This window comes from Dromiciops gliroides, chromosome 2, assembly GCF_019393635.1.
Source record: "Dromiciops gliroides isolate mDroGli1 chromosome 2, mDroGli1.pri, whole genome shotgun sequence".
Lineage (NCBI taxonomy): Eukaryota > Metazoa > Chordata > Mammalia > Microbiotheria > Microbiotheriidae > Dromiciops > Dromiciops gliroides.
In genome coordinates, this window is record NC_057862.1 from 11,105,473 (window position 1) to 11,133,335 (window position 27,863).

Below are 27,863 nucleotides of genomic sequence, written 5' to 3' on the forward strand. Positions count from 1 at the left end.
TATTAGCTGTGTCTCCCTGGACAAGTCCCCTGCCTCCTCTGCTTCAGTTTCTTTCTTTTTTTAAAAAATTAATTAATTAATTAATTTAAAATTTTTAGTGAGGCAATTGGGGTTAAGTGACTTGCCCAAGGTCACACAGCTAGTAAGTGTCAAGTGTCTGAGGCCAGATTTGAACTCAGGTCCTTCTGACTCCAGGGCTGGTGCTCTATCCACTGCCCCACCTAGCTACCCCTGCTTCAGTTTCCACTTGTGTGGAATGAGGGGGCTGGATTCGGTGACTTTGAAGGTCCCTTCTAGCTCTAAGCCTGGGAATCAGCAAAGACCCTCTTCTCTCTGCCTCTGTTTCCTCCATTGCCCACCAAGATGTTTGGCCATGACGTTGGCGGTGCCCAGTGGCATAGTGATTCTTGTGAAGATCGGCCCAGTCGGACTGACCGGTAGACTTGTTTTTGCTCGGGGTCCAAGAAGGCCACTCCCACAACATTGCCCAGACTGGCTGGCATGAGAAGTCCGAGGCAGAGTCTGGCCCCACTCCGGAGTGCCTGCTGGTACGCAGACCACAAAGGTTGAAGCATTTAATGATGAAAACCACTTTGTCATTGAGAGGTTGCATTGGAAATGCCCCGAGGCAGCTTGTGCTCAAGCACGATGAGCCTATGGTTGCCCCGCTGCTAGCCACACTTCCTATGGGAGCCACCATGCTCTGGTGTCCCAAGCAGCCTCATTTTCTCCTCTCTGCTTTCCGTAGTGGCCACCACCTTGCCCCATTCCTTACAGAAGTGAGACCTGGGGGTTCAGTAGTTGCTTGAGGAATCCCACCCAGTGCACAAGCTCAGAATCCAAGGGCTAACATCAGGACACATCTGGTGTCTCCCTTAGTGGGGGACAAACCTGGCCGGGAAGCAGGACATTTCTCCTCTGACTCCCACCTTGAGTCTGGTTCTACATTGAAAGTGGCTACAAGGGGGGGGGGGCAGCTAGGTGGCGCAGTGGATAGAGCACTGGCCCTGGAGTCAGGAGGACCTGAGTTCAAATCTGGCCTCAGATACTTGACACTTACTAGCTGTGTGACCCATGGCAAGTCACTTAACCCCAATTGCCTCACCAAAAAAAAAAAAAAAGTGACTACAAGAAAGACCCACAACTCCCAGCTCCAAAAGTGAAATCAGCCTCTCTTTGGGAACTGAAGGGAGGAAGCATTTTGTGAAACCTTGGGGGTAGTTTTTCCTTGCCCTGGCTCTGTGTCCTGTGTGCTGGTAGCCACAGGAATCTGTTACTGTGCTGGCACATAGGAGATGCTTAGGAAATGCTTGTTGATCGATCAGTCAATCAGTTGATCGTTGATTGTGGTCTTTCCCGGACCTAACATTTGAGAGATCTAGAGCAATGCCATTAAATAGGTCAGGCCACTTTTGATTCCCCAAATGGAGTATGGGCAGTGCATTTCACATGAGCAAGAACCATTCTGACTTGACTTTGTGGCCGCCATTTTGAAAGAAAGAAAAGCTACAAGGAAAACGGAGAAGAGCAGTGATGTCAAAAAGACTCAGACATCACTGGAGAAGCTCCTTCACAAGATCAGTGACGAGCGGTTGTTTCTGCTGACTCCTCTGAATCTCTGTCCAGCTCCCCACTTCATCTGTATGTCCCTGGCCCGCAGACACCCATGCAGAGCTGGCTACAGGGAAGAAGGAGGGCGAACTGGGCTGAGGGCTGGGGAAGGCCTCCAACTGAGTGACAGCAAGAGCCCACTTTCCTTAAGAAGGTGATGGACCAAGTAGGACCTACGGAGAAAGATGCTGTGGGTGTGTTGTAAAGTTTGACGTGATGATGCTCCAGCTGCCCACAGCCCTTTTGGCTACTCCTCATGGCTTTCCTTTGTAAGAATGGCTGAGGGCACGTTCTTTTATTTTATTTTGCGGGGTAATGAGGGTTAAGTGACTTGCCCAGGGTCACACAGCTAGTAAGTGTCAAGTATCTGGGGCTGGATTTGAACTCTTGTCCTCCTGAATCCAGAGCCAGTGCTTTCTCCACTGTACCACCTAGCTGCCCGCCCAGGTACGTTCTTTAATTAGTGCTTTTCAGGTCCTTCAGACAGTATCATCTATTGGAAGGAGCATATTTCAGTGATTTGGGGAGCATCACCAGACCCGGCTGAGCCACACACAGTCAGATGTTTTCAGGGGATCCAAAAGCAAGACATTTTTATGCTCTTGGGGCCACGAGTGGTGGGTGGGAGGGACATGTGAGTGTGGAATTGTCGTTGTGCTTGTTGAGTCTGAGAACTTGGGAATAGCTTACAGACTGATGCAGGTGAACCGGGTTTCCTGTAACTTTATCAAAGCAGATCCCAAGGTTTACAGCCTGGGTGTCTGAGGAATGCACGATTCCACTCCCTGGAGCAGTTTCCCAGCCCCAGAGCCTGGCCCCGTTCATGACCAGTGGTTTTATTGGTGGTGGGGCATGGTGTGCTCCAGACTTCCAGCTGGGATGTCCCATTCTTCGATGAAATGGCTGAATGTCTATCCATCCCTGGCTTGTTTGCAGGGCACTCCCCCTGTGCCTCCCCCATCAGTGAATAAGGACCCGTGTGATGCCCTGACCCGATTTAATTTGGAAAAGCAGAAATGTGAGTTGCTTTTTCCCAGCAATAGCTTTAGCTTTGAGACTCTCACCTTCAGCTTTGTGATGGGAGAGTCACGTAGGGAGGCCCCATCTGGGTCTGTTGTACCTCCTCTTCTCCCTTCTCATGACTTTGCCCACTCCTGTGATCATTTAAAGAGGGAGGAGTAGGAAGCACGGTTTGCTGACCCCCAGGCAGTAGGTGTCTGAGAGAGGCAGCAAACTTGGGAGTCCAGAGAAGGGCCTGGCTCTACTGTAGCCTGAGCCTCGGTTTCCGTATCTGTAAAATGGGGGTAATAATGCCTGCACTGCTTCTTTCACAGGGTTGCTGTAGGGGATCATGGGTATCATTATGGTCTATAACCTGTGATTCTTAAACATGATATTTTTATCTATTTCATGGGAAACATTGTGATTAATAAACTACTTGGTTGCGGGGGGTGGGGCAGCAAGCTGGTTAGCAACTTCTACCCCAGTGCAAGTTTTGTGTCTTCCTTTCTGCATTAATGTGGAGGGTTAGGCCTTGGGCTCTATCCTTCCCATCCGCTAAACTTTAGTTCAGGTTACGAATTAACTCCTGCCTGGCAATTAAAAACCACTCTTTGCTTAAAAGTCTGTGAAAAAAAATCTGGCCCGTTTATCAGAACGGCTGGGTTATTGCTTCCCGTGCCTATCGAAGGCCCTCCTCCCAAGGCCAGTGACCCAGGAGATGGAGGTCTGACCTTCAGAAAGCAGCCTGGGACCCTAACTCTGCTTCGCACACGGTCTTTTCTCAAGGCTGACTTGCTCGCCATGGCCCCAAGATGTCACCTTGAGCCGAGCCCCGAGAATCTGGCCCAGCAAAAAACAAAACCAAGCCTGATGTATTCCCCAGGCCGGTCCCGCTGCCCCAAGAAAGCTCTCTGGGTAGTGGGTGCCCCGTCCGAACTTTGCCTGTGCAGAGAGGTTCTCCCATCCCGGGGCAGCATGGGAAAGGCTCCTGTAGTCACCCGTGTGGAATCAGGGGCGGCCCAGACTTCCCCATCTCTGCTGCTCTTGGGCTCTTCTGCTGTGGGCCTGGTGCTGACCCATGGGCTCCTGGATGGAGATGTCAGCGGGCCACCCCCAGCAGCTCTGGAGAGCTCCGATTCTTAGCTCTCCTGGATTATAGGAAAGCGTGAGTTGTTGTTGTTTGTCCTCTGTCCTCAAAGAGCACCATGCATCATGCAGTGAATTGGATTTACAGGAGGCCCAGTGAGGTCACCAGCCTCGCTTTCTCTTCCAGAGCCCAAAGCAGAAATCCTTCCCTAGAAGAATATGTGGTCCTTGCAGACCAGGCCCAGTTTTTAGAGGGTTATTGCGCCCTAGCTCAGGAAGGTTAGGTGACTTGTCCAAAGTCACGCAGAGAGTGGTTTGGATCCAGGTCCTTTGATGCTAGAGGCAGCAGATGTATTCCCAGTGTCTGGCTCGTGGTGGTGACTCATAAATGCTTGTTTGAAGGTAATGTACTGGAAGGGCTTGGTCTAGCTCAAAGTCCCTACAAACTAGGGACTAGCTAGGTGGTGTAGTGGATAAAGCACCAGCCCTGGATTTCAGAAGGACCTGAGTTCAAATTCAGCCTCAGATACTTGACACTAGCTGTGTGGCCCTGGGCAAGTCACTTAACCCTCATTGTTCCCACCTTGGACTGCGCGTGGCCCCTGTGTGTTCCCATTGGCCTCAGCTTCAAACCTCAGTTTTCTGCAACTCTCCTCTCCCCGACTTTGTGAGGGACCCTGTCCTGTCTCTTTGTCTCTTCCATTCAATCCTTCCTTTTCATCCCTACTGTGGCCACCTTAGCTCGGATCCCATTGCTTCCAGCTGGGGTGTCCCATTACCTCATCCCTGCTCTTCCTCTTTTCAGCCCCTGGTACCCATCAGTCAGTGTAGCATGACTCTTCCCAGAGCCCACCGCTGATCGTGACATGCCTCACTCAGGGCCCAGTGATGGCTCCTAGTTCTGGCAGGGTGAGGTCGGAATTCCTTGGCCCAGTCATCAGTCTCTTGTTCTGGAAAATGAGGTGGCTGGACCCAGTGGTCTTGAAGGGGCCTTCTGGCCCGATTCTGTCATAATTCTGCCATAAAGCCTGACCTGCCTTTGTGGTCTTCCCGAGGAGAGACAGTGTGGAGTATTGGAAGCCACTCGGGATTTGGCATGAAGACCCTTGACTTTTCTGAGCCTCAGTTTCTCCCTTGTTCTGAGTGAGATTAAGTCTGTGCTGTGAATTTTAAGCTATGGCCACGCACCCCCTAAAAACACTTTGTGTTCCAGCCAAACCCGGCTGAGGGCCTTTCTCTCCCTGCTGCACACTTTCCTTTCTCCACCCTTGGTCGTGCTGCGCCTCCTGCTTGGAGTGCTGCCTGCTGACTTCTCCCGCCTCCAGACTCCTGCCCTTCCCTGGTAGTGGGGTCAGATGGAATGTCTGCTGGGCCACAGATAGGTGCATATTGTCTAACCCCGGTTCTCCGAGACTCAGTTTCCTTATCTGTAAAATGGCAATGCCAGTGCACCTGTTAGGGTAGTGGTGAGAGCAGTCCTCTGTGAGCCCCAGAGCACAGAACTGGGGCTTCTGATGCTCCCTAACTTAATTCTCCCCCCACTGTCTAGTGAGCACGTGGAGGGCAGGAGAAGGCAGATAAGAAATGGCCGAGTGAATATGTGACTGTTCATTGGCTTTGCTGCCTCTACCTCCTCCCAGCCCCATGATGATCCTCTGTGAACATGACTTAGGATAGCGATGGTGCCATTTTCCTTGGCTTCAAACTCACCCTTCAGATGTACGTTGAACAGATGCTAGGGGACTTGACTTGGCCTGGATTGCTAATGCGTAAGCCCAAGAACCTGGAATCTCTAAGGGAAGAGCTCTTAAGCTGAGCCCATGAATTCATTTGTTTGTTTGGCTTTGTTGCTAAATGTATTTCAGTAAAATGGCTTCCTTAGTAATTCTGCCTATCTTATTTCACGTCTTTAAAAACCTTGATTCAGAGATAGCTGGGTGGCATAGTGGATAAAGCACCAGCCCTGGATTCAGAAGGACCCGAGTTCAAATTCAGCCTCAGACACTTGACACTAGCTGTGTGGCCCTGGGCAAGTCACTTAACCCTCATTGCCCCATGCAAAAACAAAACAAAACAAAACAAAACAAAAACAAAACAAAAAAAACCCCTGATTCTCAGAAGGTGGTTGGTCCATCCCGAGGCTTCATCGGACAGCAGCCCAGAGAGGTTAGGACGCAGACCAAGGGAAAGGCCCCTACCTAAAAGGGCAGCCTGGGCCTGTGGGGAGTGCTTCAGGGAGCTTTCTGTGGCCAGAGAGGTGTGGGAGACCGAGGTAGGTGGAAGTCATGCAGTGCCCCATCCCCACGCCCGGCGGGTGCAAGCTGAAGCTATGAATGGGGCAGGGGGCTTGAAGGCCTTCCTCACAGAAGCAGGCGTCCCTCTGTGGCCCTGCCACCATGTTTGGAGTGACTAAAATTGGCCTTCCCAGCACACACCACTGGGGAGCTCCCCGGTCCCCTGGGCTGGAATGCTTCAGTCCACTTGGCCGGATCGTGACTGGCATTCTCTCTTTCTAAAAAGGAACTCAGGCCTCAATGACCTGGTGTGACTTTTTCCTCAAACACCTCAAACCAGCCGCTGAAGCAGCTGCCGCCGGTCTGATCCGGCCGGGAGAGGAGCCCAAGGATGACCCTGCATTTCTAAGTGGGTCACTAGCAGGAGGCTCGGGGGAATCCAGGAGCCTGTGGGTACAGCTACCTCCAGAGGGACAGCCAGGAAGAGGGCCCTGGGAAGGAGACAGCAAGCAAGCTCTTATCAGAAAGGACTTGTAACATTTGTTAAGTGCCCAGAGAGTTCTGGGAGCTGCCTGAGGCCTGGAAGAGACACAAAGCCTGCTCTCCTACAAGTGACACTTTCAGGAGGGATCGTCCCATCAAGGTGACTGGGTGCCGTCCTCATTAGAGAGTAAATCCTGTCCCCAACAGGCCGCTTTGAGAGCCGGAAGCCCTGAGGAGGATGTGTATTTGGGGGCCCTGGGATGCCCCATTTCCCAGAGTTCCCAGTGCTCACATTCCACTTTGTGTGTGTGTGTGAGAGAGAGAGAGAGAGAGAGAGAGAGAGAGAGAGGCAATTGGGGTTAAGTGGCTTGCCCAGCATCACACAGCTAGTAAGTGTAAGTGTCTGAGGTCAGATTTGAACTCGGGTCCTCCTGGTTCCAAGGCCAGTGCTCTATCCGCTGCCCCACCTTCTCTAGATCTTTAATTTTCTTCATAAAGTCCAGCGTTCACATGACTACGAAGATAGCTCTAAAGAAGACCGACATGTTTTTTCATTGGAAATAGTTATCGACTAAGAAGATGATAAGCCGGGACAGTGGGGTCTGGCCCAGGCCAGCGGACCAGGGAACGAAAGCTCCTTTCTAGGGGCCATGGCTGGCAGGCTCCTTCCTGTACACAGCGTCTTAAAGATCACTCACTAGGCCACCTTAGCACACTGGACGGGAAGCCGTCCCCTGCCTCCCCTAGCCCCAGTAGCTCTTCACCTGCCCTTTGCCCTGTTCTCATTGGGGCTGGCCAGTGAGGGCTTCAGGGTGTAGGATTCAGGAGCCACACGCACACTGTGAGATTTTGGGAGGGAGTTCCGATGGTGTTCCATGAGATAGTTGGCAGCCGGACCCTTACATAAGGGAATCCTGACAAGGAAACAGCCCGGGGAGAAGACAGGGTGCACCAGCCTGTTGTGCAGGGGGAGGTGAGCCATCTTCAGTCTGGGGGGTCCTCTGCCCTAAGATTACTGGTCTGACTCCCTCCCTCCCCCACCTCAGCAGGCACTGGATGCCCTAGACTGAGATTTCTTGTCGGCCTCAGAGCAAAGTGTCAGCTCTCATAAACGAGTCATATCCTGATCATTTCACGTGTCTGTACAAGGGCCAGGCAAATGGCAACCCAGACTGTGTCGGAGCCCCTCGGTGACCACATGAGAAGAGGGTGTAGTCTCTTGGACTGAGGCCCGACAGAACAAGCCTCCTTTGCAGGGCTTTCCGCCAGTCCTCTTTCTGTGCCATTGTCACATCTGAGCAACACTGGGTTGTGGCGTGACGTCAGAGGATTTTGGAGCTGGGGAGACCTTGATCTTTTCTTGACAGATGGAGAAACTGAGTCAGAAATCATGCCAGGACCAGAAGCGTGCAGGCCCATGCCTTTTCCCTCTAGCTCCCAAAGGTCCTGTGATGCTAGAGAACCTTGGCTTTTGAGAGGTGTGGGGGGGAGCGGATGATGCTGGGGATCAGCTGTGCCCTGTGCTCCTTGGTCTGCTGAAGTCTTTGGGGAGCCACCGCCCAAGCAGGCGGCCATCCTGCATTGGACACGGTGCCCTGGGCACGCGCAGAGCCGTGCTCTCTGGAGGCACGCCGTGCCTGTCCCAGGCTGCAGCCAGCCTCACGGAATGCTCTGAATTGTTCGCCAGGGCCTGACCCGCTGGATTCTAAAAGCTTCCCTTCCAGCTTCTATTGTCTGAAGAGAAGCAGAGCTGAGAGGGGAAGGGCAGGATTTCAGAGCTCACTCCATAGTAACTAAACTCAGGATTAACTCAGCTGCTTTCCATAAGGGGCACTGTGCGAGTGCCTGGGCTGGCCTTGGTGCCTGCTTGGGCCCCTGGCACTTTCCTCTGCTCTGGGGAGACAACTGCCCCCAAGTGAAGGGTTCCCTTGATTAGCCCAGGGTGGGGGGGCCCTGGATTGGGGGGGATCCGGGTCCTAGCCTGGCCCTCTCAGGCATGATGGAAAGCGCCTTCTTCCTGTCTCGATTCAGTGGGTGATACGGAGTCCCCTTAAGTGATGCCACAGCGAGAGTTATGCCAGTAATGATCCAACATTCCTCAGCCATTAGGAACCAAGTCATGGGGCAGTTAATGACCCCGTCTACACCTTGAGTCTTGAGATCCTCTGATTAACCCGCAGTGTCTCAGCAGTTTTGTGATGGGGGATGGAGAGAGAGTGGGGCTAAGCCTGGGGCCCACCACTCGTCTGCAGCAGTTTCTTTCCCAGTTTCCCCGCCCCATCCTGGGGTGGTTCTTTGGCGTTTACTTAGAAATGGGCCCTTGATGTGATCACAGTTTTAGAGCTGGGTGTTGCTGAAGGTTCGCCGCGGCCAACCCCTTCAGGCCCAGGGAAACTCAGCACTTTGCCCAGGGAGGGAGTGGTAGGACCCAGGCCTCTGACTCCAAAGTCTCAGTCTGGATATCATAATGGGATGTTCAGCTTGCACCCTCCTCTAGTCTTGTTATTCTTGTTCAGTCATTTCAACTGTGTCTGACTTTTCATGACCCTTTTTGAGGTTTTCTTGGCAAAGATGCTGGAGTGGTTTACCATCTCCTTCTCCAGCTCATTTTACAAATGAGGAAACTGAGGCAAATAGAGTGAAGTGACTTGCCCAGGGTCACACAGCCAGTAAGTATCTGAGGCAAGATTTGAACTCATGTCTTCCTGACTCCAGGCCCAGTGCTCTGCCCTCTCATGTGTCTAGGTCTCCCTGTGTTGAACCTCTTCTGCTAATTCTTTGTGTTTGGGCAAGTGTGCTTAGCACACAACAACAGAGGTGCGTGATGGGAGAATTGCTCTTGACTGTTGGGAAGACAGTCCATGGCCATAGCGTTTGGTCAACAGCTCTCAGCACAGTGTCTGCTCTCATGCTTCCTTCTCAGGTTGTTGGGGGACTCCTGGGCTGGGAGGTTGGGGTGGGGTGAGGGTGAGTGTGAGTGTGCAACCATGCGTGTGAGTGTGAGGGTATGGGCAAGTGTGAGTGTGCAACCATGTGTGTGAGTGTGAGGGTGTGGGCAAGTGTGAGTGTCAGTGCATGCATACGTGTGATGATGGCCAGGGGTGACCCGGGGCCCAGGGATGTGGGCAGAGCCTAGAACTGGCACACGTGGTATCTGCATCAACCTGATGGCTACAGCGATGGCACTGGGTGTGGGCAGCAGGGCGGGGGAGCGGCCACAGCACTCACCCCCAGCTCCTAGGCCAGGCCAGTTTATCCTGTGTATCGCTTGTTCCTATGTCATTGCTTGTACATGGTTGTACGTCCCTGTTAGATGGTGGGCTCTGGGGGAACAGGGCCTGGTTTTTGCCTTTCTTTGTATTCTCATGGCCTGCTTAGCACAGTGCCCGACACACAGTAGGTGCTTCATAAATGCTTGTTGACTGGCCTCGAATGTTGCAAACAAACAATCCTAATGTTTCCCCTCAGACCCAGCAAAGATGACAGAGGGTGGGATGGTCCATGCTGGTGGGGATGGGGGTGGGGTGAGGTGACAGCCGTATTAATGCATTTTTGGCAGAGCTGTGACTCGGTGTAACCAGTTTGGAAAGCACTTTGGAATGATGCTTATCAAGTCCCCAAAATGTCCACACCCTTTGATGTAGCCAAAGATTCACCTACTAAGTATTTGCCCCTAGCAGGTCATCGATGAAGAGCTGGTCCCCATGGATACCAATATATATTGTGGCTCCCAAAGCAGTTACAGCAGCACTGATTACAGATCATCGTCACATCATAATCATGATGAAGTTTGAAATAGTGTGAGAATGACCGGAACGAGGCACAGAGACACAGTGTGAGCACGTCCTGGTGGAAAAGTGGTGCAGGGCTGCCAGGAGGCTTCAGTTTGTATTTGTGAAGTGCAGGAAAGAGAGGGATGGATGCCTGGAAATAGGGTTGCACGAACATGATGGATCGTCCCTATTTTCCCCTCCTCTTTTCATTGCTATATTTATGTGAACTGTGTCTGTTGTTCTTTATTAGTGTCTTGAAGGAACAGCCACATACTCAGTTCATCTACCAATTCTCCCTTTTGTCAGTGAGAACAGATTTATCAAGTGCCTACTCTGTGGCTGGAGCTGTCCGAGGTGCTGGGAGGGCCAGGCAGAAGCAGTAAATGGGACCCCTGCCCTCTAGGGGTTCACATTCTGCCCAGGGAGCTGTACCAGCAGCAACCAGAGAATGGTGGGATCCTGAGTATCCCCAGGGGTGCAGCAAGATGTGCCCTGACAGCCTCCAGGGAAGGAGGGATGCCTGTGGGCCAGCAGTAGTGGGATTGGCTTTGGGGGGCTCAGGGGAGGAGGAAAACTGACCACCATCAGCCATGGTTGGCTCCAGCAGCACCGATGCCCACAGACTGGCGTGGGATTTTGGATTGTGAATTTGCACAGCAGGCAAGAGGAGTCCCTCACTTTGGCCAGGGGCGGGGAGTTCCCAGGCAGCACACCAGTATGCCAACCTTCTCACATCTGCATGAAGTGCTTCCTGCGGCTGCCGAGTTCTTGCTCTGCCCCTGGCTGTGGACAGAGGGTGGACACAGCTCAGGGCCAGGCTTGAAGAAAGCCCTTTCCGAGCCTCAGGATCTCAAGCCTGGAGCTGGAAGTCATCCGCCGGGCTTGGGGCTTGTCTATTCCAGTTTCCCCATTTGACAGGTGAGAAAGCTGAGTCTGGGGGAAGTGAAGTGACTTGCCCAAAGTCATGGTGAGTGGCTGAGCTGGCATCCCAAAGTGCACTGACAGGCGTGGTGGGACTGGAGGATGCTGGGATGCTAAGCAACCAAGATAGTCGATCCCTGCTGGGGATGCCCCTGGTGAACTGGGCCTTCTTCAGAGAGGAGACAAAGGGAGCCCTCGCCCCATCCCCCAGACTGTTAGACATACACAGGGAGCTGGAGAAACGAGCGGCATTCTGAAGGGCATTCCTCATCCCCCCCGCCCTTGCCCGGGCAGTGATCTGCCCCAGCCAAGCCGTCATCTGACCGCGTTGTGTCTGCCCCTGAGGACAGAGGTTGTTGGGAGATTTTGACGGCCCCAAGTATCGACAGATTAGCTGTGTGACCCCGGGTAAGCCACCCTAACTCCCCTGAGCTCTAGTTGCTTTGTAAGATGCGGGCATTGCTCTGGGGCTTTGAGGTTCTCCACGATTGGAAAAGGAGGCCCATCCAGCCTACTGCTCGAGCCACTCCCGCGAGCGCTCCCTGACGGCCAGGGGTCCTCAGGCTTGGGAATACCCTTCTCGGGCGTGGTTCTCCATGGTGCCCCGCCTACTCTGGGCCTCTGGAGGGTTGGCCTGGCCACGCACATGGCCCTTGTTCATATGGTGGAGGAGCCAGCCTCTGTGTAAGGTTGTAGGCAGACCCTGGGGCCCCCCAAGCCCACTGCCTTACACAACTCGTTATTTATCATCCTAGAGAATTGGAGCAGGGAGCCCCCACTGACCTGCCCCAGAAGCTGGGCTGGGGTCACGCCCAGACGCTGGGCATGTGGAGCTTCCTTTCTGCGAGTGGCAGAGGCAGTGGGCTTGTTGGAGGAACTGGGGTGGAGCTAGAAGGGACCTTCGAGGCATCAGAATCATTGCCTTTCTTTTATAGATGAAAGAAGGATGGCTCAAGGACTTGTGACTTGTCCAGGCTCACCCAAGTATTGAGTGTCTGGGGCAGGATTTGAACCCAAGTCTTGCTGCCTTCCAGTTCAGCTAGTACCCTCCCCCATATGTCAGGCTACCTGTCTCCATGCCCAGCAAGAAGACCTCCCTGAGCTTCTCTTTGCATTTGCTTTTTAGTCTGAAAACAGTGGGAATCCCTTAGTCTGAGTTACCAATCTTGTGGCTTTAAGAGCCCTTGCTCATGGAGACCAGGGCAGTCCAACTCATCACGGACTGCTTGGTTTCCAGGGCTCAGGCAGGGGGCCATGGCAGGGCGGTGTTGTTGCCTGGGAAGTCTCCTCCTTTCATGTAGCGGTTGTCTGTCTCTGAACAAAGTGCAGCCCAGATCAGCAGATTGCAATCTGCATTGCTCAGAATGGATGGATTGGCTGGGCCAGGCAGGACGGGTGGGCCCAGCCTTCCAGTGTGGCAGCGAGACAGGCGCAGCCCTCTTTCCAGCCTGGGCGGTTTTCCCTCTCGGCTCCTTGCTAGGCCTCCCCAGCTGATGGGAAAAGACACCAGAGACTCCCAGAATCTCCCAGCGCACCCATGATGCTTGCCTCCAGCTTCCCATCAATTATCCCCTCGCTGTTTGAGGATCAGGATTAAGCAAATGCAGAGAAGATGCGATGTCAAAGTTCACCCATGAAACAACGTGCCTGCCCACCAGGCTTCCTACTGATCCGGCAGAGATGGGAGCTAGCTGGTCCTGTGTTCATGGGCTGAGACCTCATGGACTTCTGGGCTCTGGCGCTTTGGTTGGACACTTCTGAGGTTTGTGACATCTGCATTCTTTAGCAATCAGAGAGGAGGCTCTCAGGTCTGGAAATGAGCTAGGTGGGAGGAAAGTAGTGGGGGCATCTGTTAGAGGGTGAAGTTGCCGACTCTCTAGGAAGCTGCAAAGAGCCCGGGAAAGACGGATTGGAATAGTGGACCTGCCCCCTTGTGATTCATCTTAAATCCTGTGGGAGGTGCAGACTGGCAGGGGGGCATTGGCCAGAGGTTCAGATGATCCTTGCTGCAGCCTTGAAAGCACCTGGCACAAGAATGCACTTTTAGGCACAGGTTTGAGGGACGAGTGTTAGAGCAGAGACTCCAGGGAAGGCCTGGAATGAGCTTTGGTTTGTGTGGGTTTGAACCTGCCTGTGGTGGTGCTGCTGGCTTCATGGGCAAATTCCATAGCACATTCTTAGGTCACATTCTTGGATCTCCCTTGAGTACCTTTGGGGTCCTGGGCAAACAGGCGGTGTGCCAGAATCACTGGGAAGGGTGCACCTCATTATGCATGAGAAAAAGGATGCCCCAGCCTCTGCCAAGGTGGAGAGCCATCTTGTTCATTAATCAGGAGTTTGAGATTCTTGGAGAGATCTTAGCAACCCCCAGAAAAAGTCAGATGGAATTTAGCACCATCAATCTTCCCCCAGGTTGGTCTTGATGAGCTCTTGCCCCCTTCCAGGCTGGGAAATCTTCAGTGGAATTCGGGGGATTGTCCCCATTCTGACCACGGCAAATTTATGACCTCTGGACAGTGGTTCATGTGTCTGTACACATACCCATAGTTCTCTGTTTCTGTAATCATTGTGAATGTGTCTTTATCCTGTTGGTCTCACATTCAGTATTTCCTTGGGTTCTTCATGACTCTCCATTTTATGACACCATGATGTCCATGACCTCAGGACGCCCACGGTCACCGAGCACCCGAGTCGTTTTCAGTTTTTTGCTTTTACATGAGGCCATTAGGGATCTTCCTTCTCAGACCCCCGTGTTTTCCCTTCTACCAGTATCCTTAGGATATGTAGCGTCGGGGCTGCAACTCCTTCTCCCCAAGCCGGGACGAGCCTTCCTGCCATCGGACACTTCCTTTTCAGTTTCCTTGTCACAACAAGTCATTTGCAGCGATTTGGATCACCTAGGCCAGGAGTGCTAACAGGAGGTGCTGACAGCTGAGGGGGCGGGAGAGAGTGTTGACAGTGGGTAGTGTCACACCTTCCACCAGAAATCACAGCACCCACCTGGGGTGGGGGGAGAGTGGACGCCGAAGCCCCTCCGAAGCTGGCACCTTTGAGCTCTGTCCCTGATGCCCGGCCTTGCAAGAGGGACCTCTTGGGAATCAGCCTGGGCAGTGGGGGCAGTGGGGAAATGTGGATTTGGGAGCATTCTCTGAATTGAATGGAATTATTTGGCTTCCCAGTGGTCTGCCCGAGGCAGGTGTTCCAAGCTCTGTCAGCCACTCTTAGTCAGCCTGGAGTTCTGGATGCTCAGCCTGAAGGGAGACTGAAGGGTCTCCCTTACAGTACGGAGCTGGAAGCTTCCGGCTCTTCAGGGTGCCAAAGATGTGCATGCTAGGTTTGTCTAGCCTACAAACCTCTCAAATAAAAGGGGGAAAGGAAAGAAATTGGACCTGGCAGGAAACTCCCAGGTGTGTGGAGGTGTGTCCCTGGAGAGTCGAGGTCCCCAGGATCTGGTCAGGCCACCAGCGGGCCCAAAGTGAGCTGTGTGCTGGGGACCAAAGTCAGACTTTGCCATGGTCCCTGAAGTGGTTAGCTTCAGCTCTGGGTCCTCAAGGCTTTAGATTCTTCTAGGACTGTGTCGGGGCCTAGGGAGACCCTCGAGGTGGTGGGGGCAGGGGCTTTTCACCTGGATGCAGAAAGAGGGACACCACTCCCCATCCCCTGGGTGTGGTGCTCAGCCTTCTGCAGCAGGACTAACATACCTCCTAAGGCAGGGAAACTGCGAAGGAGGGGAGGGGTCCTGACGTCATGGAGGACTGCTCAGCTCAGAGTTAAGGAGACCTTGCTTTAAAGCTACCTTTGTTCCCAGCCTGACCTGGGGTGAGTCCTCTGCGGGCTCAGGTCACTCATCTGTAATGGGGCGGGGGGGTTAGATTGGATGGCTTATGAGTTCCCGGCCAGGATGAGTCTGTCAAAGTGAAGGGACTGAATTTGGTATCTCTAATGTCCCTTCCAGCCTCAAGTCCTTTAGGGCATCCCCTCCCCCCCCACTGTGCCCAGCATTGTGCTAGGGAGGGTGAAGCAGTGAGCTAAGAGGGACACCTGTGAAATGACTAGGAAGAGATCTCCACGTAGCCAAGTGCTAACCTGGGCCATGGAGGAAGACAGGACTGGGTCTGTGACGTCTCCTGACAAGCCCAGCTTCTCAGACCGGCCAGTGCCAGCAGGACACTGCAGCCTCCACCTCTGGGGCCATCGCAGCAGGCTGGGCCTGGCCGAGCTTTCTCCCCAACCCCTGCTTTCATTCGCACTCAGCCCTGGTGTCTCGGGGAGACCCAGCAGAGGCTTGTGCTCCTTTTGGTGACATTCCAGTGGCATTGTGGCCTGGGTGGAGTGGGGACAAGGCTGGGGCCAGCTGGCACTGCCCGTGCCCAAGAATGTGATGACAAACACATGGGCACAGAATTGCCTGTGGACAGTTGTGGTGCCCAGGCGTGCCCAGGCATGCCAGGGAGTTAAAGATGGAAAGGCAGCCTCATCAGAAGGGCGTCTTTGTTGGCTCTGAAAGATGAGAGCGAGTGTGTGGGGTGGGGGGGAGGGGGAGGATCATCTGCCGGTCAGCTTTGTCCCGCATAGGACACCAGTATGTCCCACTGTAGCTGTCGCCCGTCTAAAGAACTTTCAGCCAAAGCGGGGGTTAATGCAGGGCCTGGTCCCTCTCTGGCCTGGGCACCTGTGACCACTCCCTCTCCATCTTGCTGGAGTCAACAGTGGCCCCAGGGATGCGGGCCCACAGAGCTGACCAAAGGTCAGCCGGTCATTTCACGGGGGAAGAAATGGAAATGAGTGATTTGCCCCAGCATGCCCTGGGAGTGGGCGGCTCAGGGCTGTCTAGCCCTGGCTGCACTGTCTCTGCCTTTTCTGTGGTGGGATTCTTCTCTGAGCTTCTCCCTGTAGTCAGACAAATTCAAGGGGAGTTTTGCAGAAAGAAGTGTCCGGCAACCTGCCCAGCCCCCACCCATACACTCTCAGGCCCTGCCTTTCTCAGCTGCTTAAGAGGGAGGCGTTTCTCAGAGTCTGACTTCTGACCTCCTGGGTTTGGGGAATGGCTTCCCCTTGGACAGCGTGGAGGGCAGGAGGAGTTAAGAGCTACCACTCTGGTTTTCTATGGGGCAGCAGGAATTACTAAAAGGAGGTGGGCACTAGTCCCCTGGACCACAAACTGGTGCCCACCCCAGGTCAGACAAGCTGCACAAATGTAGCCTCTCATTTTGCAGATGAGGGAAACGATGGCTCCAGGAGCTATGATGACTTACCCAAGGTCACTGGGCTTTGGGGCCCTGGGACTTGAATACAAAGTCAACCTAAGGAATCTGCGCCATGGATTTCGCTGGAATTCAGTTGAAATAAAGTTGATTTATTGAAGTGAGAATGAATTCCAGCCAGCGGCTGCAGCTGGCAGGACCCTGGAAGTGCATATCCACGTTCACATTCACACACGTATAGACCCATATTCTCACACTCACACTTTAGCACACTTACACACTCACATTGTCAAACACAGACCTATCCATGCTCACACACATATTTACTTGCACATATTCACACACTTACACACATGCACATATTCTCACACTTTAACACACTCACATTCTCAAACACACACATTCTTACACTCTTAATGCATACCTGTCCGTGCTCACACATATATACACGTGCACACGTTCACACACTTATACACATGCATGTATTCGCACACTTAAACACTTCTATATACACATTCTTACACATTTATGCATGTTCACATGTGCATGCTCACACACATTCACATACATGCTGACACACATATTCTCACACTTAAATACACACACACTCTCTCTCCCTCCCTCTCTCTCTCTCTCTCTCTCTCTCTCTCTCTCTCTCCTGGCCAAGATGTTCTTGCCCAGCCGGTTGATGCATCTGTGAAGGCTCAGGATCGGGCCACACAGACCAGCTGCCTCCTTCCTTCACCAGATCTCATGCCGGGCCGGGGGAGTGGCTGGGGGGGGGGGTTGGGAGGGGGTTCACGTTTTTGGGAACAAGCTCCTTGTAGAAAGTGGCCCCACTGCTGCAGAGAGAGCTCCCGGCTCCATTCCGGGCCCCCTGGAAAGCCGGGCAGCGCTCCCCTTCAGGCCGGCCCCCTAAATCAAAGCCTGAAGCGGCCATGACAGCCGTCTCCCAAGAAGGGCAAGACTTTCCAGGGAATTTCCCAGCCCCTCCTGATCCCGTACAAGGCCTAATGGGCGTATAAAGAGGCCGAGTGTTTTTACGGCCCACGTCCAGATGCTTGGCAGATGTGCTCTGCCGTTTGCCCTTCTGGGGGGGTTGCCTCCCCCACGGTTTAACTTATGGAGCTTATGTGAAACTTGGTAATTTGGTGATTATGAAGTGCAGGAACTCTGGGCTGGGGGCAGGGGGGGTTGTCCTCACATCTTTATGAAGCACCAATAAACTGTATCGTTCTTTGGAGAGCTATGTTTACTCCTTCACCGCTAATGAATCCAAAAGGAAAGCCAGGCAGGAATGAGCGGATGGAGGAGGGGCCTTAATGGGAGAAATGGTCCCACAGGGACTTCTCATGGCCCCACATAGCTCCGGCACTCTGAGCCTCGCAGTGTCACAGACAGGGCGTTGTGGAAGAGAGGGAATGAGGGGCCTCCACCTGCCCAAGGTGTGGACGGCAGGCTCCCCCTTCCCCTTCTCTGTCAGAGGAGATTCTGGTTGGGACTCGGAGGACCGAACGGCTCGCAAGGCCTGCACACTGTCGGCTTTGGCTCCGGGCCTCAGTTTCCCCAGCAGTCAGATGAGGAGACCAGACTGGGCAATCTCTGCGAGTGAGTCGGAGATGGGCATCCTCCCAAAGGGGCAGCAGCAGCCAGTCATGTCCAGTCAGAGCAGGGGGAGATGTCCTTCGCTGACAGTGTGGCCTGAGAACTCCCATGGGAGCATCCTGGCTCTGCCAGGGCTCCAAGTCCACCTGGCCTGGTGCCGAAAGGTTGTATACCTTGGCTTTTGTGATGGGAAGAATTCCATTTGAGGGTGGGGAGGTGGGAGGAGAGGAGGGGGTTGTCCCTCCCTCACCCCTTTCTGGCAGGCATTCTTGCTGGAATGCCAAGCACAGAGACATGGTGTTTGTTTTTCGATTGTGAAAAAGCAGCAGAGGCCCTTTGGAGTCATCGGACACACCTTTGGTTGCTGGGCATCGTGGTGTGCCCTTTAATGGTTGGCTCGGCAATGGTGCCAGCCTGGGTGCGACACTGCAGAGCACAAAGGTGTCCTGGGCCAGGCCCCTGTGCTGACCTTCCCCAGGCCATTGGAACCTATATCAATCAACAAGCATTGATGAAGCACTGCCCGGTGCCTGGCACATGGAAGGGAGGGAGAGATTCTTAGGGGAGGCCCCTTCGTGGGCTCCTGGCGATCGTAAGGCTCCTCAGGGCCAAAGAGCCAGAGACAAGGGCCTGTCGGGGTGCTCACACACCAGGTGATTACAAGGGAGCCGGGCGGTGGTCTCCTGGCCAGATAATTCACCAGGTCTGTCTCTTAGAGATGTCCTTTGTCTCGTGGAAAGATATCACTTGGGCATCGCGGTTCGATCCAGAGTTTATGGGATTGGCGGTGATGAGGACGTGAAGGCAAACTTGGAGTTTTCATGCGACTCTTCTATCTTCTCCAGCATTCCCCATGCCAGGGGCGCGGCGCGCCAGCAAGGAGCCTTTCATCTCAGCTTCTGTGCTTCTGCCGATTGGCTTTCTAAGCCGACATCAGGGTTTGCACTCAGTGTCGCGCTTCTCCCATGCCCGGCCGTTGAGTTTCTGTCTTGGTAGATAAGCATTATGTAGTACGAGGGCCGCCCCCTCCTCCGCTCAGGCTGCAAGATCAGTCTGTTTTTATGGCACGGGCTTAAATAGCAGAGTTCTCAGGGAGAGGTTCAGAGTACAGGAGGTCAGGCCGCAAGCTTGCAGAAACACTCTAGACCAGCAAAAAGAAGACCGAGGTGGGGCAAGGCGGGGAGAGGGGAGGGGTCTGCCAGAGTGGGCTTTCAGGGCCTCTGGAACTAGACCTTTGTGGAAAGGACTGACAATAGAGGCGAGAACCAGAGCTACCTTGGGGGCCAAATGTAGGGTCCAGACCATGTTCCAGGGGAAGGGAACCAGGATGAAACCTCCTCTTCCTGAAAGCAAAGCAACCACGGGCATCAGGCAGAAGGAGCTGGGGAGGCTGCCCAGCCTCCTCGGCCCCTCGGCTTGTTGCTCACCAGCTGTGGCACCGTTGGATGAGGGGACCTCTTATGGCCCCACATAGCTCCAGCATTCTGAGCCTCCCTGGGGTCCCAGAAAACAAGGAGGAATCCCCATTGTCCTGGAGGATTCTGAACCAATCACCAGTGCACACTGACAGCGAGAGCCCTCCCTCCTCTGAGCCATGGCCAAAGCCCACCTCCTCCGGGAAGCCTGGTCCCAATCCCCCTCCGTGCCAGGGCCTGCCCTCTGCTGGCCATTTCCCATTTATTCTGTCGTTAGCTTGTTTGTACCCAGTTGTGGGCATGGTCACCCCCGTTAGACTGCCTGCTGCCTTCCTTGGGATCTCCAGAGCCTAGCCAGCACATAGTAGGTGCTCAGTCAGCCCTACTCAGTAAACCTTAATGACCCCTGGTAGGATTCTGTGCTTGATCTGAGAGCTGTTTGGCATCGAGAGCCCGTCCCACTTGGCTCCCTCCTGGCTGTCCCCCCTGCCTCGCTCTCCATCTCCAGCCTCCAGGAGTTTCCTCTGGCTCTTTCACATGCCTGGAATTCTATCCCTCCTCCCCCCCCCCCCAGGCTTTGCCACCCCCTTCAGATGGCCTTCTCTCTGCTCTGTTGGAATCTTGTGTGCTCTGGATTGTTCACATGTCACTCCCCCCCCCCCATTAGAAAGGGAGTGCCTTAAGAGAATGTGGTGCTTAGCGCTGCAGGACTGGCACACAGTAAGTGCCTAATAAATGCTCACAGACTGATTTCTGAAGCAACTGTTATGTGCCAGACACAGTACGAGTGCCAGAGACACAGAGACAGAAGACAGATGGTCCCTGCCTCTGTGTACCTGGGGGATTGTCAGGGGCTGGAAGCCAAGGGCCGCTCAGTTCAGTCAGTGTTCCTTAAAAACAAGTGTATGCTGAACTTAGCAGCAGAGAGATGAACTCTGATCGCCACGTGCCACCCGGCAGTGGATTGTAGGGAGCGTGGAAGGCTCACGCACAGGCTGCTTTTCCTTTTGAGCGTGTGACGAATCTGACAGTTTAAATAAACGCCCCACACACATTTTTTAGGCAACTGCTGTGAAGGTTCTGGGGACATAGAAATGGTAAGGGATTGATTGGGTCTTTCGGGATCCCCAAATGAAAGGTCTTGTGTTCTGTTGGCTCCGGAGGCAAACTGTGTGTCTCCCTGAATTCTCTTTTTCCAGGGGAAAGGTCCAGCTCTCGTGATAGAATAGCTTTTATTCCGATGACATTCTCATTTAGAAAGAAGGAAACGCAGAACATTTAGTGTTGTTGGAGTAGTGTTGCTAGGTCACACTGATCAAGAGGCTTGGGACTGCAGTGCCTGAGAAAGCTCAGACCGTGGGAGTGACTTCCAAACTGGGGGTGGGGGACACCACCAGGGAGGGGCAGCGTGGGCTCCTACACTGGCTGGAGTTCAGCTAGGGAGATGTTGGGGAGCCAGAAGCCACCCACTGGCTCAGGCCAGCAAGACCCCGTTTCTGTGCGTTTCTAGTGACCCTCTGTAGTTCGTGGTATTTCTGAATTCAGATTCTCTTCCCATGTCAGCACGGATCTGTGCCTGCCCCGAAGGTGGCTGGAATGTGGCAAGGGAAAGCAGCCGTGGGCCTTGGAATCAGGAACCCTTCATTGAGCAAACATTAAGCGCCTTCTGTTTGCAGAGCATGGTATGTGTCCCTAGAGTGGGTGGACAGGACACTCGCCCTCTGAATCAGAGTGCTGGTGACAGCTGATTCTCCGTTAGGAAGCACTGTACCTGCCCTACGACGTCTCCCCCAAACTACCCGTGAGGTAGGGACTGCCATCATCCCATTGTGCAGATAAGGACACTGAGGCCCGGGGAAGAGAAGAGACTGGCCAGGTATTCTCTCATAAGAGGAAAAGCTGGGATTCCCCGTCTGGCCTTTAGATTCCAAGTCCAGAGGCCTGTGAAATCTGCCGAGCCCGGACACTGCTGCAGAGCAGAGAACGAATGTGCTTGTGTGGTCTGAGGTGACTGACAAAGGCAGAAAGAGACACGTTAGCCAGAGATCAGCAGCGGTTTATCACGCGCCTGCTTTGTGCTGGCCATTGGGCCGGGCAAACGTGGGGGCCCCTGCTCTCAAGGTGCTTACACTCCATGGGGAAAGCACACATGCCCATACAAATAGCCTCAAAACAAATTCATGATCCTCTCCAGGGGGACGGGAGGCCCAGCGGCTGAGGGAGGGGTGGGCATCAGGACAGGCTCTCGCAGGGGATGTCCTTGAGCTGAATCTTGAAGGGGGAGGGGATTTCTGAGAGGCAAAGGGGAGGGAGGGAGGACATTGGGGATGCAAGAACAGCTTGAGCAAAGCTGCAGAGACAGAATGCCCCATGTGAGGGGCGTGGGAAGGGTTTGTGGGTGACAGGCAAACTATGAAGGAGCTTATGTTTGATCCTGCAGGAAGTGGGCGTCCCTTGGGTTTCTATGGTTGGGCCTCGACACTAGAGGTGTTTCATGGCACCCCTGGGGGGGCATCTGGGGGCAGCTGTGTGAGTGTGGGGAGGGGGCACCAGCCTGCCTGCACTTGGGGGGCATCGAGGATGAGCCTGAGGTAGAGAGCCTGGATGGACCCGGAGGCTGTGAGGATGGTCAGGTCCGATGCTGGGGGGTGGGGAGGGCAAGGGGTGTCACTGAGCCAAGGAGAGAAAGTAAGCTGTGCTCCCTCACTGGCCAAGGCGGGGCCTTTCAGGCCTGACAGCTAGTGACCAAGGCTGGCATTTTCAGGGTGACTCTGCCTTTGAGAAAGGTGGAGGTGCAGCTTTGGGGACACTGCACCTTGGCTCAGGGAGGGGGTGCTGAGGGCACACCCCATTTGGGGGTCGGGAACTCAGGGAGCAACATCATTGATTTCCTTTGTAGGCCTGTGCGCCTTGGTTTATGCATTTAAAAACATTATTCTGAGAAGGGTCTGTAGGCTTCACAGATTGCCAAGGGAATCCACGCACCAAAGAGGTTAAGAACAAAGCCTGCACTAGAAGCAGTGTTGTGCAGTGGGTAGAACACTAGCTTCCAAGTCACAAGGTTCAAGCTTCAAGGCCCACCTCAGATAGTAGTGAGCCTGGGTGAGTCACTGTGCCTACAGGGGGCTTGTTTCTAGGACCATAGATTCGGAGCCAAAGTACATTGGAGGCCCTTTGTCCGGCCTAGGTCACGAGAGGCAGGGCAGGGATATGAACCTGGGGCCTCTGATTCTGGGGTCATCTGCTAGGCTCTTGTCAGGCACTAAGCTCCCAGCTCCCTGCCCACCCTGTTTCCAGGGCCCGTCCTGCCTAGCTCCATGTCCACCCTGTTTCCAGGGCCCATCCTGCCCAGCTCTCTGCCCACCCTATTTCTAGGGCCTGTCCTGCCCAGCTCTTCTCTCTCTTTTTACAGACCCTTTCCTTCAGGCATTTTTATTCCCCACTGTCCCAGACTGACCCCTTCACCCTCTGCCCTTTCCCAGAATCTTCTTGCAGTAACTTCACCTTGTGGCCACCATCCCCACAACTCCCCTCCCTCATTACCACCGTGTGAGGTAGAGAATGGAAATAGCCTCCCTTCCATCTGAGAGAGAAGGGACAAGAGACTCAGAGAGATGCCTCTGGACTTCAGCTCAGGACTTTGGCCCCAGGGGCCGGTGCCCTCCCTCACCCAGGGACATTCCTGGCCAGTGCAGTGTCTCAGAGAATGTGCTCTGGATCCCGAGCCCGATAGAAGCCCAGGGTCTGTGCTGCAACGTAGCAGGCCTGTGAAGCTTTTGTTCCCAGAACTGGGGCTCGCTTGAAAGAAGGACTTGGTTTTCCCTGGCAGGGCGTTAGCTTCCCAGCCCCTTTCTAGGATGAGGTTAGCTCACATTTGCTGTCAACCAGCCCTCTCCAAGCCCCCGTTTGAGGAGTGAGGCATTTCATTGACAAAGCCAAGCCTGAAAAACCCAGCCAGGAAATGGAAGGCCTATTTAGCCGTCTCTGGAGAGAGTTTGTGTGGGGCCCGGCAGGCCTTGCAGGAGGGTCTGGGGAGGGGAACCTTGGTCCGCTTGGGCACCTGCAGGGATCAGGTTTTCTGGGCCAGAAGACAGTGTGCCCATGGACCTGGGTGGGTCCTTTTTGCCTGGCCTGGGCCTCAGGAAGGGCTCTGAGCCCGTGCAGACAGCTAGGTGCATGGCTTGGGCAGAGGTCCCCGTGTTTTCACCCGGTCTGCCAAGCTTACGCCCCATAGGACTTGCCAGGAGGCCCGCAGGGTGGGTGCACTTCCTGGGAGGGCGCCTGCCGGCTGACCCACATTTCTGCGACTTTCTTTCTTATTCATTCTTTGCACAGACTGGGTTTTGCAGAGCTGGTTTCTAGGTCTCAGGCCTATTTGTGGCTTTTTTTTTTTAATGCCCCCTTCCCCCACCCCAAACCACTTTGTCAGGTTAGTGCCCTTTCCTCAGAGGCAGCTGGTGGCCCAGTGGATAGAGGGCCAGGCCTGCAGTCAGGAAGGCCCAAGTTCAAATTCAGCCTCACCTACTTACCAGCTATGTCACCCTGCGAGAGTCACTGGCCCTCCCATTGCCTCCACAGGTATAAAATGGGGAAATGATAGCACCTACCTCACAGGCTTGTTGTGGGTTCAAATGTGATGCAGTTTATAAAGCTCTTGGCACCAGGCCCAGCACACAGCAGACACTTAATTCTTACTTATTCAATCTCTTTCCTTCCTTCACTCAAGTGCCCTGGCCACTGTCCTAGGGAAAGCTTCTTTTCCCCAGTGTCGGGCCTGTTGGGGAGGCCTGGTGCCAGTAGGCATGCAGCAGGGCCCCGGCTCAATCGGCCCATGAGCATTTATTAAGCACCTTTGTTTTGCTGACATTCTCATGAGATGCTGTGTATAAAACTCAGTCCATATGAGGGAACTATGCCCTAGGTGGAAGGAAGGCTGTCTTAGAGAAGGGCCCAGGAGCTACTGAGCCACCTCCTGAGTTCACCAAGCGCTTGGCAGAGAAGCCAGGAGTTTGTCTATGTGAGGAGCAGTGATGAGCCAGCAGACATCAGAGCTTACTGCCCCGCACCCCAGGGCCCTTGCCTCTCCCTCGGCATCTGCTGGTCCCCAAAGACCTGGGCTCCTGGGTAGGCAGGATCCCTGGGCCCAAGGGGGCACAGGATGGTTTTGTTCCCAAGGGGCAGGTGCTGGATGAAGGAGAAAGGATGGAAATACCCTTCCCCACACCATGGATGACAGCCAGGAAGCAGGGGGAGTCTCCTACCCTAGGGCTGCCCCCACACTGGTAGAAAAGGTGGTACTTCTCATGATCCTCAGGAGTCAGACGTGGGGTATCTCAGAGAAGGCCCGGGGCCCTCTCCCCAGTCAGGTGTGAAAGTTGAAGCTTGGACCACCATCCACTGCTCAGATAATGTGATCAGAAAGCCATGTGTATAGCCCAGGCCAAGTTGTACCAACTTACTGATAAGCAGATCGTCGTCCTCCATCAATCTGGAGAGTGTCACGTGCCTTCCCATGTGGAGTCTTGCTTGGTCCGCAGGAGAATGACCTGAGGCTGGGTGGGTATTATACAGCCCCATTTCACAGATAAGGACCGAGGTTCAGTTGTCACCAGAGAAACCTTTCCCGATCCACCTGACAACCAGTGCTGTCTCCCCCAAAGTACCTTGTAGTTTTTTTCCTAGCCTTGTGTGCGCCAGGTAGCCTCCTCCCACCCCCAAGGCAAGCCCGGAGGGGGAGGGCAGGGATGCTTTCCTTCCATCCTTGTGTCCCAGAGCCTGGCCCGCCACCTGGCAGGGAGAAGGGAGTCTAATAAATGCTTTTGATTCCTTGGTGGGTTGACTGATGAGTCTCCAGGCTCCAAGCTCTGGGCGTGGGCTTTCCCACCTGGTTACTTCAGCATGAGGCATGACCTTCCCCGGGTGGCAGCAGGTCAGTTCTGTCAGGCCTGTTGACAGGCTGGCACCAGGTGAGGCATGAGCCAGGGTGATGCTGCCTGGGCGGTGACGGTTCAGGAAGGCCCGGTGCCCCTGTACCCATCTATGTATCTGGGATCAGACCCACTTTGCGCTTTCTTGAAGGGTCATTGCTCTTCAGTGACCCGTGTTTGTTTCTTTCTTTGCAGAACTGTCAAACCTTCAACAGCCTCAGCTGCCTTAGCACTGTGGTAGATGACTGCTGCCCGCAGAGCCCGTTTGCCACCAACATGAAGAGCCCCAAGTCCTGGACAGCCTGGTTCTCTGCCTCCACCAGCACGGAAGGCAGGGAGCCTGCAGGGACCCCTGGCCCGGAGCCGCCTCCTGCTACCGAAGACTGTGCACTTAGCAAGGAAGACCTGTCCTTTGAGGGGTCGGACTGTGGTCTCCCCGAGGAGGAGAGCGGCCGGAAGGAGGAGGACCAGGCCTCGGCCTGGCGGAGCTGTGAGACCGACGGGGCTGGCATCTTCCCTCTGGATGGCGAGTTGGACATTGAACAAATAGAAAACAACTAGGGGAGAACAGAACACGACTTATCTCCCGTCTGCATCGGGCTGGGGAAGGGTGTGGGGCCAGGGGCCAGGCCCTGCAGAGAGTGGGGTTGGGGGTGGGTGCTGGGGGGTGGCCTTACACCTAAGTGGCCCCTCCGTGGCCCATCCCCAGGCCTCAAGAAGGAGCTTGCTGACCCCTCCCAGCCATCTGCAGGCCCCACACTGCTCTGACCCGAGCAGGTAGCCTTGCCAAAACGTTTTCAGGTATGCCCAGCATCTCCTACCATGGAGTTCTGAACGACTGCTGTAGCCATATATCCGCTCATTTGTTTCCTCTTCATTTTCTCATGAGACTTGAAAAGTAAGAGTAGCCGTCCCCTCTGCCCCCAGTGTCCCCGGCCCCTCCCTGCCCTTTCAGGATGAATGTAGGGATCCAAAAAGGAAAGAAGCTTGAGTTTGGCCTTGGGGGTGGGAGGCCTGGTGCCTCTGTTCTCCTGGGGACCCCCAGACTGCACAAGTTTCCCAGCTTGGGCTTTGGAATGGGCCACATGGGGTCAGGGTCAGGAAGCATTTCAGTCAGCACCATTGGAAGTGTGGGAGCCTGGTTAGCGCTCAGTGGCAAGAGCTAGGAAGTATCTGGGGTCAGTCATCACGGGGTCCCTGGGGCTCCAGGTTGGGCTTCTCATGAGATTCTTCTCATTGCCGATCAACTCCAGCTAGGGATTGTGGGGACCTCCCAGGAAAGATGCCATGGTGCCTACAGGATTTGGGGGGTGCCACCCTGCTGTGTGTTTGTGAGGGGGGGTCAGATGGTAGGACCCAGAGCAAACCCCAGGTTCATTTCCCCTGGGAGAGCCCACACCAGCCCCCTTAGGAAGGATCATGGGACTGACTGAAACATCCATGCCCACACAGGAGTGGCATGCAGTAGTTGGGCAGGGGTGGGAAATTCAGGCCCTTGGGGAAGTCAGGAAACATTTTCCTTCATTCGTGGCTGCTCCCAGACTCACTCAAGGCACACGTTTTGTTTAAATGAAGGCTTTACTTCAGTCACAGAACTGTGAGCAGAATTCCATGTTGTGGATTTGCTAAGAGCCCTTCCCTACTGTACACAGTGCAGGGCTGCTTCAGCCCTGGCTGGGGCCGGGAGTTGGCTTCTGACCCAGCCAGGGGCCTGCCTGCTGCCCCCTGCATGGGGCATTACAGCGGCTGCCCCACTTGCGGGGCTTCCCCTCCACCCTCGGCTCTGGTCCCCGGGTCTTTCTAGCAGACCCACCTTAGGAAGAGCCCTGCTCTCCCTCTGCCTTCCTGTGTCTTTGTCTCTTTTCCTGCCTCCTCCTCTCTGGCTCTGTCTCTGTCTCCCTGTGTCTCCTGACATATCTTTTTTTTCCCCTCCTGCCTCATATCAACCATAGTCATGTAAATTTGTGCTTCATGCTTTGTGGCTCCAAAGGACTTTCTGCACCTTGTCTGGCCCTCACAGCAGCCCTGTCAGGTAGGCAGCACAGTGCGACTCCTAGAGGGTCGGAGACTCCGGAGCCAGGTACCCAAGCCATGTGACCAAGGTCACACAGTTAGTAAGTGATGGGGTGGGACCCAACCACCCAGTCTTCCAAACTCTCAAATGCCCCCTGGCTCCCTCCTCCCCCTCCCCCTCCCCTTCCTCCTCCTCTTCCTTTCCCCCCTTCCCCCTCCCCCTCTCCCTCTTCCTCCCTTCCCCCCTCTCCCCCCACTTTGACATTCAGTAGGTGATGATGCCACTCTGGCTGGGGGTAGATCATATGCAGGGCTTTTCTCCTCATTAAACCAAAACTGACCAAGCCAGATTTCTGCCGACCTGTGACAAAGGGACCTTTGGAGCCAATTTGCTTCTGCCCATCTTCCATTGAAGACAATGTCTCATCGTCCTGATGAAGTGCCAGTGGTTCTCCTTCCTCTCGATTCTGGGAAGCTTGTGCAATTGTTGATGCCATTTTGGGGGCTCGTGCCGTTAAGTCTGGAGGGCCTGTGGCTGGGTTGGGCCCAGCGGAGGCTCCTCTGACCTGAGGGTGGCATTTTGGAAGGT

At 54.4% G+C, this 27,863-nt stretch overlaps 1 protein-coding gene across 1 annotated transcript in view; it reads left to right on the forward strand.

The window, feature by feature from the left end:
• Positions 1-25,856, forward strand: part of FAM53B (family with sequence similarity 53 member B) — a 112,191-nt gene extending 86,335 nt beyond the window's left edge. Inside the window, 1 exon segment of the mRNA XM_043990157.1 lies at positions 25,457-25,856. Within this exon segment, the coding sequence (XP_043846092.1) occupies positions 25,457-25,822 (366 nt within the window). The 3' untranslated portion in view covers positions 25,823-25,856.
• Positions 25,857-27,863: the final 2,007 nt, after the last annotated feature.